The following is a 16,579-nucleotide window of genomic DNA, read 5'->3' as shown; positions in this document are numbered from 1 at the left end:
TAAGATAAAAACACTTAATATGTATAGAGATGAAGTTAAAACAAAAAAAGCAAGCATTCTGGGGTCACCATGCCATGGTAAAGCCATGAAAAGCCTACATATCTCTAATTTTGTTGCAATTTTCCCGTTTTTTCCCAAGATGTGGTTAAGATACAACTGGGTAAAGAGGTATTTTTTATTAGAATTTGCTCTAGCATGACAATGTTTAATGTTGTGACACTACTTTCATCTTAAAATATGTAATATATTTCTATTTGGACAATGTTAATGAGTCCATGACTATTAATGTCATATAGTTGTTCGATGATTATAAAACTTCATTTCTGTTAAGGTTAATGTCTATTTTGAATTATAAACTTACAGTGATAACTGAGTTTTTCAACCCACTTTTTTTTTTTTAGTAGACATAATAGGAGGCCAAATAATTTGGGCCAAATAATCAGAGGACCTTGAAGTCTGAAGACTTGGGTTCAGACTAAGCCATTACTAGCACAGTGACCTTGGGAAAGCCATCGAATCTTTTCTTAGCCATAATTTCTCCATTCATATGAAATAAGAACAATAATAGTATTGCATAGATGTAAGGATTAAAGATAATACATATGAAAAATACCTTGTTTGCTTTAAAGTACTATACAAATGTTGATTATAATTTTTAGTAAAAAAGGCTTAATACATTCAAAAGGTGATAATGTTGTTGATTTATGAACTGTTAAGAACTAAAAAGTTTTTCCAGAAACTTTAATGGTAAACTATATTTTTTCTGATGTTTCATGGAATGTATATTTCTTAAGTTCTATTAAATTTCTTTGTTAAAATATTTCACAGCTCAGCTACTTTTCATTTTCTCACTGTTTGAATGTCCCATAATTTTAATTGTGATTATTTTTTGTAATTCCCAAATTAATTTTTCTCATTTAATTAATGAACATTAGGGAAAAAATGAATATAACTAACTTGGAACTCCACCTCTACTCACTTAAATAGTCTGAACTTTAGTTTTCTCATCAGAAAGAGGCATATGCTAGGGGTGTTGTATTACATAAGAGAAAAATAAAATACTGTTTGAAAAATTGTGGATAATTATGATCTCTATCTTCCTTGGCTACTGACTTTATTTGGGTACTAGAACATTAACAGTTCATACTTTGTGGAGTTGTAAAACTAGCCACAGTCATTTTGCGATAATGCCTAATTTCAGGAGGCTGTGCAACCTGTGTTTGAGTGTTGTTTTTTTTTTTTTAAACCCTATGAGCTAGCATGGGGTAAAAGAAAACAAATGTCAAAGACTGCATAAAATTTAGATTATAGGACCTTCCTTTCTATTCACTGTCTTTGAGAGATAACGTTGCCTCTTTGAGGCAATTTTTTCATAAAGTTTCCATGGTTATCATAGTTGTTTCTGATTATAGAAAATATTTCACGGTATTATGAAGAATTACAGAGAATATTTTAAAAATCTTACTATTGTTTGGATCTTAAGATTTCACTGAATTCTCTATTGACCGTCCCCCCGACCCCCTTACTTTCTTACAGACCTGAGAAAACTAATCAGGTTTAGAGTACAAAAACAACACTACCAAAATTTTGTGGAAAATTTCCAAACATTTCACAAAAGCCTTAGGGATTCCTACTTCATATCTCATGAAGTGTCTCTGGCTTTATATTTGCTTCAGGGAAATTTGTTTTCATACATCATGAAGGACTTGTGTTTCCAGCACAACAAATGAGAATAAAGTTTTGAGACAAGTTGTGAAGCCTAGAAAATTGTGGAGATATGAATAACTTTTGTTTGTTCATAAAGAGATTTTCATCTTCACCTGGCGAGTGATATACTTGATTCCTCTGTCTCATAGCTGATATTTCATTCCTATAAAAGCCTGGTGCTGACTTGGTAGCAAGTCCTAAAGGAAGGGAATACAAAACTATTGGCATGGAGTACCTTAGCCTAAGTGAACCATTAATTTTTACCTTTAATAAAGTTGAATTTCATAATAACTATTTGGAAAGATCTGCATTTTGTTTCCTTATCTAAAATAAAGATAAATACTGCTCCAACAAAGGACTGTTTGGAGGGAGAAGAAAGGTTTTTTGAGACTACAGTAGGACTTTAGGCACATAGGAATGCCCAGAAGGAGCATTCAAACTAGGCTATAAGACCAAGCTCTGATCCAATCCTGAGAATAACAGAGTTTGGTACTCCTTTGTTAGTATTTTGCGACTAGACTCTATGATATTTTAATAAAGACATTTAATAAAGATATATATTTCTATCATCCTAGCCTTCACTTGAACTTCATAGCATAATAAATGTGTTGTAGATTGTGCAGTGAGAATTATGAAGGTGAATGCCTACACAGGTAGCAGCAGTGTCAGGACCTAATGCTAGTATAGAAAAAGATATTAATCCAAGTAAAGAATTAGAAAAAAGGCATACATTCAATAGGACATTAGAAAAACAAACAACGTTTAGAAAGACACAGCCCCACAGTTGAAAGCTTGTTAAGTTTTCAATTCTTTGTCCAAATAAAAAGGATCTGTTTTCTTTAAGAGGTTGTAGTCCTGTACTAGGTAAGTGAAGCTAGGGCTGATTGTTAGCACCTATTCACCCTCTTGGGAGGTCAAGTTGTACAGTACAAGTTGGTGAGTAAAAAAAGGTTGTACAGCCTTTAAAAAAGTATGAACAATTTATATAATTAAAGTTTAATGTTTATTTATGCATTTGAAGTTTGTTTATTTTGTTCATTAGTTTATCCTCAGTGAATAGCATAATGTCTAGCTGTAGAAACTGGAAATTATTTGATGTATAGTTGAGTGAATGAATAGATAATATAAAGTGTTATATTATCTTGGAAACTGAGAACATTGGCATTCCATTTGACTCAAGGATTCTTCAAGCTCCCAATCTCTGCTCTTTTCTCCTGTATTATCCTCAAGAAAATGTTTAAGTCTGAACCCTCACTCTATTTTATCTGTAGTTCACTGTGGTATAAGGAAGTTTGAGATCCACACAGAAAATCAGAGTTATAATCTTTCACCATATACAAAAATGAATGCAAGATGGGTTAAATATTTCAATGTAAGACCTCAAACTATAAGAATCCTAGAAGAAAACCTAGGAAACACCATTGTGAACACTGGCCTTGAAAAAGAATTTATGACTTAAATCCTCAAAAACAATTGCAACAAAAACAAAAATTGATGAGTGGGACCTAATTAAAGAGCTTCTGCATAGCAAGAGAAACAATCAATAGGGTGGACAGACAAGCTACAGAATGGGAGAAAATATTTGTAAACTATGCATCCAACTAAGTTATAATATCCAGAATCTATAAGGAAGTTAAACAATTTAACAAGCACAAAACATATAACTTCATTAAGAGTAGGCAAAAGACATGAACAGACACTTCTCAAAAGAAGACACAAGCAGCCAACAAACATACCAAAAAATGCTCAACATCATTAATCATTAAAGAAATCCAAATCAAAACCACAATAAGATACCATCTTAAACCAGTCAGAATAGCTGTTATTAAAAAGTCAACAAAGAACAGATGCTGGTGAAGCTGCAGAGGAAAGGGAACACTTACATATTGTTGATGGGAATGTAAATTAGTTCTGCCCTTGAGGAAAGCAGATTGGAGATTTCTCAAATAACTTAGAACTACTATTCAGCCTAGCAATCCCATTACTGGGCATATATCTGCACTCCCACCGCACCCCCCCCCCCCACACACAAAAAGAAGTAGTTCTACCAAAAAGACACATACACATATATGTTCATTGCAACACTATACACAATAGAAAAGACATGGAATTAACCAGGTGCCCATCAGCAGTGGACTGGATAAAGAAAATGTGGTTCATATACACCATGGAATGCTATGCAGCCATAAAAAAGAAAGTCATGTCTTTTTTTTTTTTTTGGTGCAGTTTCGCTCTTGTTGCCCAAGCTGGAGTGCAATGGCACTATCTCAGCTCACCACAACCTCCACCTCTTGGGTTCAAGTGATTCTCCTGCCTCAGCCTCCCTAGTAGCCGGGTTTGCAGGCATGCACCACCACACCCAGCTAACTTTTTATTTTTAGTAGAGACTGGGTTTCTCCATGTTGGTTAGGCTGGTCTCAAACTCCCAACCTCAGGTGATCCGCCCACCTTGGCCTCCCAAAGTGCTGAGATTACAGGTGTGAGCCACCGCGCCCAGCCAAAAATCATGTCCTTTAAAGCAACATGGATGCAGCTGGATGGAAGTCATTACCCTAAGCAAATTAACGCAGGAACTGAAAACCAAATACTGCATGTTCTTACTTATAAGTGAGAGCTAAACACTGGGTATTCATGGACATAAAGATGGCAACCATAGACACTGGGGGCTACTAGAGGGGAAAGGAAGGAAGGGGGACAAGAGTAGGGTTGGTAAACTAACTGTAGGGTACTATGCTCACTGCCGGGGTAATGGGATGATTTGTATCTCAAACCTTGGCTTCATGCAATATACCCATGTAACAAACCTGCACATGTAACCCCTGAATCTAAAATAAAAGTTGAAATTATATTAAAAAGAGAATATCAGAGTTATAAAATGATTACTGGTTTCTGGTTTGCCTAATTCCTGACCTCCTTTATTCAGAGACATCTGCATCAATCTTTTCATCTGTAGCAGATTTAAAGGGGTGAGAGCTGAGATTCCCAAACAGACACCTATAGGGGAGGTAACTACTGAAAAAATATTTTTTAAATGTTTCATAGGGCAGTAATTCTCAAGTGGTCTGGAGACCAGCAGCCTTAGCATCAGCTAAGAGCTTGCTAGAAATACAAAATCTCAGGCCCCATCTCAGATCTACTGAATCAGAATGCAGCAATTCCTGTAACAGCAAGAGATTACAGAATGTAGTTTTAGGTGTATGTGTGGCTATTGTATACATATTGTATTGTATTTTGGAAATTATAATGGGCACACTGTCCTTTAAATGACCCTCTAATATAACACAATCAATTATCATTCTCTTTCATGGAAAATGAACAAAATCAGTAAATATTGTGATTATTTCCAATATTCTTAAGTAGTAAACTCCATTCGCACTTTTCCCAGAAGGATGCATTTCACATAGTTTAACAAATATAACATTTAATGATTACAAACCTGTTATAAGGAAAAAAAATCTCTCATTCCTCAGTTATTATTACTTATAATTTAAAGTTGCTACTAAAGAAGAGTGGGACCTGTCTAGTAGACCAGTATCAAGTAAGGTATTGAAGTGACAAATGAATCTTATCACAATCCATCATTTCTGCCTCAAGTAACATAATACAAAAATAGTCAAAATTTTCCTGCTTTGAAACAATCTACTTAATTGCATGTGCAGTTTTCTGAGTCTGCTTTGAAATTAAAAATAAAGTGTGGGCTGGGCACGGTGGCTCACGCCTGTAATCCCAGCACTTTGGGAGGCCGAGGTGGGCGGATCACCAGGTCAGGAGATCGAGACTATCCTGGCTAACACGGTGAAACCCCGTCTCTACTAAAAATACAAAAAATCAGCTGGGTGTGTGACACGCTCCTGTAGTCCCAGCTACTTGGGAGGCTGAGGCAGGAGAATCCTTGAACCTCGGAGGCAGAGAATGCAGTGAGCTGAGATTGCGCCACTGCACTTCAGCCTGGGTGACAGAGCAAGACTTCGTCTAAAAAAAAAAAAAAAGTGTGGTCGTTGTGCATTGTGGTGGTGTTCCTAAATCTGCTGTACCATTAACAAAAGAAGAAACATCATAGGCAAAGGGCTAAAAACAGCATATCTACCAAAAACTGACAGCAATTATAATAATTAATTATGAATTATTGAAACCCTTATCAATGAGACTGGGAACAAGAAAATAAGTCTACTTATACCACATCTATTCAACATTGTATTGAAGACCCTAGCCAATTTTTTCCTTTAGAAGGAGAAAATGGAGGTTTCATTTTCACAAGGGGCATACTTGGATACGTAGATAATCCAAAAGAATTTTACAAACTATAAGAATTAAGAAATAGATTTAGCAAGTTTCCTGGATGCAAGCTCAATATACAAAAATTAGCTGTATTTTCATATTCTAACCACAAATAATTAGAAAAAGACATAAAAATAACACAATAATAGGAAAAAAAACAAACATAAAGGAATAAGTTTAATGAAAGATGTGCAAGATCTCTACAAAAAACCCCAAAAATATTACCGAAAGTAGACACACATAAACAGAGAGATACTAAATGAAAAATTCAATATTGTTGAATATGTTAATTCTGCCCAGTTGATCTATAGATCCAGTGAAATCATAATAAAAATCTAAGCATGTTTGTGTGTGAACTGACAAATTCTTTATAAAAGTTATATGAAAATACAAAAAGGTAGAACAGCTATAATGATCTTTAAAAAACTTTTAAAAATTATTATCATGTTTAATGAGACGGGGTCTCGCTATGCTGCCCAGGCTGGTCTTCAAACTCATGGCCTCAAGTGATCCTCCCTCCTTGGCTTCCCAAAGTGCTGGGATTACAGGCATGAGCCACTGTGCCTGGCCAGCTATAACAAAATTTGAAGTTAGGTACGTAAATTTGATAAAGGGTATTGAATTATATTTTATATTGAAGATTTATAAGCATGGGAAAATATGATCAAAGTAATATTTTAAGAATATTAATTTTATAACATGACATGCAAACTTAATTGTAAAAGGTGAAGAGAGAAAATACAGACATTTACTAGAATATTTGTATGATACCATAGGTATGAGGCAATAAATACCTAAATTGGGCTGGTGTCAATGAGAATGCAAAAGGCAGGGTAAACATATGAGATAATCTTTACAATAAGATCAATAAAATAAGAATTAAAAATATACGACTAAAAGAAAAATTTACATAGGATATAACTAGATTATACATAGCCTAGATTCCTGAAGAATAAGAATAAAGAACTAACAACTTTTCAGGGATGGAATAAATGGAAGAAATGCTGCAATCCTAAATTAATTTCTACAAGTCCAAATTTGTTGCTTTATAATGGCATTATTAAACTTTTATAAATTTGTATAAGGTTCAAATTAAAATAATGTAAATAAAAAAGAACTACAGTTTCTTGTCTGTAAGAACAGATCTATCATTCAGTAAAGATATACCTAATGATTTTGGTGTTTAAAAACTCATACAAAACTATATATACATTATAGAAAAATCATAATTATCAAATATGTAAAAATTTTAAAAAACAGGCCAACCAGTCATATTCCCACCACCCAAAAATAACTGTTAACTTTTTTTTTTTAACAGACAGTACCTTAAAGATTTATCCCTAGGAATCTTTATTCTCACATTTTAAATATATTTTAATGGGTGCACACTTTGTCTTGATGTTTTGCTTCATATCATATTCTATTATCACTTTTCCTTGTCAATAAATATACATGTTTCCAAACTGTGGTCTAGAGGAATGGTATCATTTGCTGCTGCATATATACTGTATATTTCCCAGTAATTCAGCTCTAGCCAGAAGATGAGAAGTTTCTGTATATTACCAATTTTTATTCAATAGTTAGTAAGCATTATTAATGTATCTGCAAAATAACTTTCCTTTAAAATGTCTTTTAAAGTGTTGCACTTTTACCTCTGATCTTAATTTTATTTTGAGATAAAAATATTTTAAAAGACATTTATTTGTATTTGATATTTGGAATCAAATTTCTTACAGTAAATTTAATGAATGGAATTATACCTAATTACTAAAATTATAAATTTCACATTATAAAGATCATGAAAATAAAGCAATAGATTACTGCAGTGAATTACCAGAAGTCTGGAAAATACCACTCACGTTTACCTGAGGTAGGAGACTTGCAGCGATCAAGTTCTAGGGGAACTGGACTGTCACTCAGTTCAGTTAAACCTGAAAATACAATGAAAAAAAAATGAGATAAATTTTGCTAGCATTTTGTAGGTTATTCTTATTTCTTAATTCCTACAAGTTTAAAAGGATTTTTTTCATGTGAAAACTACTTTACCATGTCCAAGTTACATCAATTATTCTGAATTTTAAAAATATTTTTGTTAATTTTTTTTTATTTTTATAGAGACAGGATCTCATTATGTTACCCAGGCTGGTCTTGAACTCCTGGGCTGAAGCAATACTCCCACCTCAGCTTCCCAAAGTGTTGGGATTACAGGTGTGAGCTACCATGCCTGGCCTATTCTGAAAATTTGTTTAAACAAGTGATACAGGAAAAAATAAGGAGAGGTAACTGATTGACATGCAAGAGTATTTAAACATGGATGGTACAAAGATATAAAATCCTTTTTTAACTATTTTTATAAGAAATAGCTACTTTAATAAATGACCTAATTTTATCTGAAAATAGATCATAAATAATAAGAATTAGAAAGGGTTTTAACAATACCTAATCAAATATCCTCTCAGGAGGTATGATTATTGGCTTTTAAAAGATCTTTAAAAACTGCTACAAATTCTAAATTTTATATGTATTTATAGAAATGTAGTATTGTATATTACATACTGTGTTTTGTTCAATAGTATCAAATTCCTTATAATAAGCACTATATTTTTCTCTTTCCAATATTTCTTAATTTTTATTCTGCCACTTTTCTGACAAATGCAACAATAGACACAACAGATTAATAAACATTTTATAATTCTTTCTACTTGCCAATCTGTATTTATATGGTATTTGTAAAATGTTCTTCATTATGGTTTTTCTATCTTTGTTAGAAAGTCTCACAGACTTTCTTTTGTGAAATAAATATTCATAGTTTCTATTTTAATCTGTCTCCATGCTCAGAAACATTTGAGAGCTATTTTCAATGACCGAAATAATCTTTGTTCCTATTCTTTCCCATCACCCTCTTCTTTATACAATTTATAGCAATAAGCTTGTGGTAGGTAAAAAAAAAATCACAGAATTTTGGAACCAAAAGGTGCCTTGTGACAACCTAGCCCAACTCCTGTGTTTTATAAGTGAGAAACTGTAACTTCAAAGAGTTTAAGCTATTTATTCAAAGTCAGAGAAGTAAGTCAATAACAGAGCTTGAAAAGGACACAGAACTCAGATTTTTTATTCTGCACTCACATTTCAATTGCTTATAGAGCACTGAACACCAAATGCAAAGCTTACTGTTTGCTCTATTTTTTACTTCATTGAACATTATTTTCAAGTCTTTCAATGTAATGCTCATCCAATTTTAAATTTCTGTTTGTAATCATAGTACACATAATATTTACTGATATAAATATTACCATTAATCTGGAAATAGGCATTCATCAAACTAAACTATGTCAAACACGGTCTTAACCCTAGATATACAAATTAGATAGGAAAAAGTTTGACTAAATAAGCAGTAAGTGTTAATCCACAGAGTTGCTATAAGAGTTTTCCAGGCACTCCTTGAAAGTGTACTGACTTGAATAGGCTTTGCTATCTGACAGCAAATTAGAAACTGCAAGTTATAAAGAGGAGGAGGCTGCTAGAACTAGACACATTAAGAAAAGTAACGTAGAGCAACAGTGAAAGAATGGGCAGAGAAAGGAACTGTAATGACTAGTGAGTGAGAGATCTGGGACCATTTATCAGAGGTGGGTGTTTTACAGATCTCTGAAAGGCTTTAAAGACATCACTGTAAGCTGAGTCAGTGAATCAAATTTATTGAATGCCTACTGTGCCACACGTTCTTTGTAGTAATAGTAATAACAGCAACTAATATCTATTATTTTGTACCTAATCCTCCGCTAAATACTTTGTATAAATTATCCTTTTCCCACCTACCAATATAATTACAGGGGTTATAATATTAATCACATCATACAGATAAGAAAACAGGGGAAGAAAGGCTATTACATCAATTCTCCAAAGTTAAATAGCTAAGAGGAAGGATAGGATTTGGTCACTATAATATAGTTAATAAGTAAGAAAGCATGATGCATGCGTTAGAAAGAGTTTCCTCAAAATTTTAAAATACAAAATTTGGTGGTTAAAGAGCTAAGCTCATTTGTCCGGAAAATACCATCTTTTCTATTTCTGTACTGTCTATTGATTCTGTCATTTTCCCTAGCTCCTTCTGAATTCACCTACTTTCCTGATGAAGGTAGGAATTGAACTGAATATGGATCTAACAATAATAGTAAAACTACTTCCACGTGCCAATTTACAATGTGTCAAAACCCTAAAGTAAATAATTTTATAGTTATCATCATTAAATACTATATAGTTATTCAAAACAATCATTATTTAAAAACAAACATTTTTTGGACTATAGAAGTAATGCTTTGTCCCTCTAGAAAACTTGGAAGATACAGAAAAGTGATGGAGGGGATTAAAAAATACACAATTTCATCATAATTTTGGCTTTTTTCTTCCTTTTTTTTTTGAGACAGAATCTCACTGTCGCCCAGGCTGGAATGCATTGATGCATTCTCGGCTCTCTGCAACCTCCGCCTCCTGGGTCTCAACCAGTTCTCCTGCCTCAGCCTTTCAAGTAGCTGGGATTACAGGTGTGTGCCACCAAGTCCAGCTAATTTTTATATCTTTAGTAGAGACGGGGTTTCACCATATTGGTCAGGCTGGTCTCGAACTCCTGACCTCAAGTGATCTGCCTGCCTCGGCCTCCCAAAGTGCTGGGATTACAGGCGTGAGCCATCACACCTGGCCCCTTCCATGATGATTTTTAATCCAATAAAGAGAGTTTCATATTCTGATTTTTCTATATAACATTTATTTCATAAACAATTCCACCATTTAAAAAATTTATCAAATCATTATAAAGATATACCACACTTTTAATTTAACATTCCTCTATTGTGAAACATTTGGATTTTCCAATCTTTACTATACTAAATAAAGCCACAATAAATACCTATATGTCAAAATCTTTGATTTGTTTGTGCTTTTCCTTTAAAGATTTCCATAATCTTTCCACTATGGTAATGACAGGGACTGTCCATTTTGCATTCTCCCTAGCAACTTACAGGAGTTCCAATTGCTCAATATCTCCACCAACACTAGGTAATAGTCTCTTAAAATCTTAATCCTTCTGGTCATAGTAGTATCTTATTATGATTTTAAACTTCTCTGATGACTATAGATAGCTGGAACATTTTCATGTGCTTATTGGCTAATCATACATCTTCATGATTCTATCCAAATTTTTGGTTTATTTTTTATGTTGGACTGCTTATATTTGTGTTATGTAGTAGTAAGAATTCTTCATGTATTTTAGGTAAGAATTAATAGTCAAAAAAAGGCATTGTGAATTTTTCTTTCAGTATGTGATTTATCTTTTAATTTGCTTAATGGTGTCTTTTTATTTATTTATTTATTTTTTTTTTGAGACAGAGTCTTGCTCTGTTGCCCAGGCTGGAGTGCAGTGGCGCAATCTTGGCTCACTGCAACCTTGACCTCCCAGGTTCAAGTGATTCTCCTGCTTCAGCCTCCCAAGTAGCTGGGATTACAGGTGTGGGCCACCATGCCTGGCTAATTTTGGTATTTTTAGTAGAGACATGGTTTCACCATGTTGGCCAGACTGGTCTCAAACTCCTGACCTCCAGTGGTCCACCTGCCTTGGCCTCCCAAGGTGCTAGGATTACAGGCATAAGCCACCACACCTGGCCTCTTTTGTTTTTGAGGTGGAGTCTCGCTCTGTCACCCAGGCTGGAGTGCAGTGGCACGATTTCAGCTCACTGCAAGCTCTGCCTCCTGGGTTCACACCACTCTCCTGCCTCAGCCTTCGGAACAGAGTAGCTGGGACTACAGGTGTCCGCCACCATGCCTGGCTAATTTCTTGTATTTTTAGTAGAGACGGGGTTTCACCATGTTAGCCAGGATGGTCTCGATCTCCTGACCTCGTGATCCGCCCGCCTCAGCCTCCCAAAGTGATGGGAGTACAGGCATGAGCCACTGTGCCCAGCCTATGCCTGGCCTCTTAACAGTGCCTTTTGATGAGCAGAAATTTAATTTACTTGAAGAACAATTTATTATTTTTATTGTAATTTCTTTTTGATTCCTGTCTAAGTAGTCAGTGCCAAACCTATGATCATGAAGATATTATCGTTTTCTTCTAGAACTTTAAAAATGATTGGCTGTGACATGAAGTAGGAATTAAAGTTCATTTTTCCTCCTATTTGTTTGCCCAGTTGTTCCACCATTATTTGTTAAAAAGACTTCATTGATTTTTATTGGTGCCTTTGTCAAAAACGAATTGGCCATACATGTGTGGATCTATTACTGGACTTTTTATTCTGTAATGATTGGTTTATTTGTCTTTTTTTCAATTACCACACTATCATAATTAATGTGGCTTTAAGGCACATCTTGAAATCAGGTAGTGAAGTTCTCCAATTTTGTTCTTCTTTTCCAAGAGTGTTTTAGTTATTCCAGATCCTTTGCATTTCCGCATAAATTTTAGAATCACTTTCTCAAGTTCTACAAATAATATGTTAGTTTTTTTATGGGACTGTGATAAACATATGGCTTAATTTGGTAGAATAAAGATCTTTTAAAAATTGAGTCTTCCAACCTGTAAGCCTGGTATTCCCCTCCATTTAAATAATTTTTTAAATGTTTCTTTCTGCAATATTTTGGAGATTTTGGTATCGAGGTCTTCTATATAGCATTTTTCCAGTCATCTAATTCTTTTTTGATCTTCTGTCTAGTTCTTGTTAAAAGTGGAACTTTGAAATTTCCAACAATTATTATTGACTTTCTCTTTTTGATCATGTTAGGCATTGCTTCATGTATTTTGTAACTCTTGTTATTTGGGACATATATGTTTTAATTATTGTGTCATCTTGATTGACAATTTTATCATTATAAAAGGTCACTTTTTATTCTAGTGACATTCTGTTTGCTTTAAAATCTATTTTTTTAAATGGTATTAGTACAGTAACTCCAGTTTTCTTACGGCTGTTTTTCATATGATCTTTTCCTATTCATTTTCAACCTATTTACACCTTTAAATCTAAAATCTCTCTCATAAACAGCATATAGTCAGATCTTGACTTTTTTTTAAAAAAGTCTCACAGTCTATGTCTTTTGATTGGATTGTTTAATCCCTTAACATTTAATATTATTGATATAGTTGGGTTACACTCGTCATTTTCCTTTTGGTTTTCTCTGTCTCATGTCTTTTTTTGATCCTCTAGTCCTCTTTTACTGCTTTGTTTGGCATTAAGTGAATATTTTCTTGTGTAGCATTTCATTCCTTTAATTAATCTTTCATCATATTTTCTGGAGTTTTCCTAGTGGTTAAACTTACCATATACATTAGAACTTACTGTATACATCTTATCAGAGTCTACTTCAGATGTATACTGACTCAATTCCAGTGAGATACAGAAATGTTAATTTTTAATAGCTATATTCTCTCTTATGTGCTGTTATTGGTATACAAAGTAAATCTATATATTTTACAAGCCAATAAAACATTATAATTACTACTTTATATAATTTTATTTCTTTTATAACAGCTAAGAAATAAGAAGAACAAGCATATATTTATAACCTTCTGATTTACCATTTACTATTTTTTGTTCTCTTTATTTGTTCTGGTGAATCCAGGCTATCATCTGGAATAATCTGATAACTCAAACACAACTTTGCTCCCACTCACTTCCTTTATGCTGTTATTGACAAATGTATTTAATTTCTGTATGTTATAGATCCCCAAATAACAATTATATATATGTTGTTTTACAAACTGCTTTAAAAATCAGCTGAGAGAAGAAATATGCATTTATACTCTTTCATAATTACATAGTTACCTTAACAATGCTCTTTGTTCCTTTGTGTAGATTTAAATTACAATCTAGGTTCACTTTCTTTCAGCCTGAAAAACTTCCTTTAGTATTTCTTGTAAGGTGGCTCTGCTAGTAATAAATTCTGTTTTTGTTTACCTGACAATGTCTATTTCACCTACATTTTTGAAAAATACTTTTGCTGGATATGAGGTTCTTTTAAAAATTTAATTTTACTTTAAGTTCTGGGATACATATGTAGGACGTGCAGGTTTCTTACATAGGTAAACGTTTGCCACAGTGGTTTGCTGCACTTATCAACCTATCACCTAGGCATTAAGCCCCACATGCATTAGTTATTTATGCTGATGCTCTCCCTCCCCCTGCTCCAACAACAGGCCCCAGTGTGTTGTTCCCCTCTGGATATAAGTTTCTTGAATGACAGTTTTTTCGTTTGACAAATTTGAATATGTCATCCCATTCCCTTTTGGCCTCCATTGTTTCTGATGAGCTGTTAATCTTGTAAGAGTTCCATGTATGTGACAAGTCATTTTTCTCTTATTGCTTTCAAGATTTTCTTTTTGTTTTTTGCCTTGTAGTGTGTTTCAGCATGTTTACTATGATGCATCTGGTTGTAGATATTTTTCCATTTATCTTCTCAGAGTTCATGGAACTTCTTGGATGTGTAATTAATGCTTTTCATAAAATTTCGGAAGTTTTCAGTCATTATCTCTTCAAATATTTTTCTCCTTTTTCTCTGACTCTCTTCTCCTTCTGCTAATCCTATTATGTATATGTTGGTACACTTAATTGTGTCCCATGTTTCTCTGAGACTTTATTTTTCTTCATATTTTTTTCTCTCTGTCCTTCAGAATGCACTGTCTCTATAAACCTATTTTCAAGTTTACTGGTTGTTATTTTTGCTAGTTCAAATCTACTGCTGAGTCCCACTACTGAATTTTTCTTTTCACTTACTGTACCTTTCAACTCCAGAATTTCCATTTGGTTCTTTTTGTAACTTCTATTTCTTTATTTATGTTCTTGATTTGATGAGACATTGTCATCATAGCTTCCTTTACTTCTTTAAGCATAGTGTCTTCCAGTTCTTTAAGCATATTTATAATGGTTGTTTTGAGGTCTTGGTCTGTTCAATCCAACATCTGGGCCTTCTCACAGGAAATTTTTGTTGCTTTTTTTCCCTGGGAATGAGCCACACTTTGTTTCTTTGCAAGTCTCATGATATTTTGTTGAGAACTGGATATTTTAGGTAATATATTGTATCACTTCTGGGTACTGATGACTGATTCCTCTCTCCCCTCTCCAGTTTTTGCTGTTTGCTTATTTATTTATTTAGTGACTCGGCTAGACTATTTTCGTGAGGTTTATTTCCTCTACATTGTGAAGACTTTGAGGTTGCTTCTCAGAAGGCACAGTATTCAGTGTATATACAGTCACTCTGGGATGGCAGTGATTTTAGCAGGGTTCTCTTTAACTATCTCCTTCATCTGTCTATTAACCTGTCTGCCTCTGTTAATATCATATACAGCTGTTACACTGCCGAATCACAGCTGGGTAATTGCTCTATTATTTTATTGTTTTTCAAGCTTAGCATCCACCAGATGTTCTATTACTTTTGACAGTACCCTGGGACATACATTGTACAGTATTCTGATCTAATTTAATTTGATAAGGGGTCATTTTTGAGGCTAGTCTTTGAGGTTTAAATCCCAGGAGGGCTCTTCTTAGCAGTCTCTTTCATTGGTTCTCACTGGTCTAGTTTGTTGCCCCTAATTAAGAGGTGCTATCAATTACTTCCTCTTATTTCATTATCACCAAATTTCCCATTGGTCTTGAGAACACACTTAGGCTTGAACTTTCCCACACTGTTTCATATAAGGCTAGTCACTTTGGGGAGGGCTTTGAAGCTCTCTATTCACATAGACTGCATTTCTTTCCTGGGCAAAACCTTTGAGCCACTATTCTGGGCCCTGGGCAAAGGTGGTATCCTCTGGTCTTCTCAGCTTATCTTTTCTAGCATAAAACTTCTGCCCTATGAGCCAGATGGGGTTAAGGGCAATCAGGGATTCAATATTTTATGACTGAGGTCTATGCCTGGGGTAGAGCTTCTGTCCTGTGAGTAGGGGATGGGCGTAAGGGAGCCTCTGACCTCTTGGTAACACTTCACAGGAATTTGGTCTCTTCAACTTGGAGTTGGAGAGGATGAGAAATGCTGGCAACCTGGAAGGGGGAGAGGAATTAAGTGAGTTGTGGTTCAAGTGCCACAGACTCTCATTGTTTCTACCAAGTTTCAGTAGATTTTCTTGAATAAATATGTCTTCATTTGCTATATGCCCTTAGGACAATTTCTGGAGATTTTACATGGTTGTTTTTAAAATAGCTTTCACAAATTATGCTTTTCCACTCAGGAATAGGTCCATGATACTCCTCAGGCTGCCAGCTGGAAGTCTATCCTGTACATGGTATTTTTTTAAAGTTCATTTTCAAATTGTTTGCTTTTATATAGAAATATAATTAATTGTTTCTACTGACATGCGTTCTTCAATCTTGCTAAATTCACTTATTATTTTTGTAGTTTCCTTTGGGTTTTCTACATACACCATCATACCATTGGCAAGTAAAGAAAGTTTTAAATTTTCTTTCTAATCTTTAGGCATATAATTTTTTAATCTTGCTTTTTGTCCTTACTAGGTTATGAACTACAATGTTGAATAAAAGTGATGATAGTAAACATCTTCCCCTGGTTACTGATTCTACAAAAAAAATTCAGTATTTCACAATCAAGTATGATGCTG

General features: G+C 34.1%; 1 protein-coding gene across 3 annotated transcripts in view; it reads right to left on the bottom strand.

The window, feature by feature from the left end:
• Positions 1–16,579, bottom strand: part of STXBP5L (syntaxin binding protein 5L) — a 478,051-nt gene that overhangs the window by 97,460 nt on the left and 364,012 nt on the right. For all 3 annotated transcript variants that reach the window (XM_054481057.2, XM_054481058.2, XM_054481059.2), the window contains one exon: positions 7,851–7,916. In XM_054481057.2, coding sequence (XP_054337032.1) covers positions 7,851–7,916 — 66 coding nt within the window. The remainder of the gene's footprint in view (positions 1–7,850; positions 7,917–16,579) is intronic.

Source organism: Pongo pygmaeus, chromosome 2 (genome assembly GCF_028885625.2).
Source record: "Pongo pygmaeus isolate AG05252 chromosome 2, NHGRI_mPonPyg2-v2.0_pri, whole genome shotgun sequence".
NCBI lineage: Eukaryota > Metazoa > Chordata > Mammalia > Primates > Hominidae > Pongo > Pongo pygmaeus.
The sequence above is the reverse complement of the archived record's forward strand: the minus strand, read 5'-3'. Positions and strand labels throughout refer to the sequence as shown.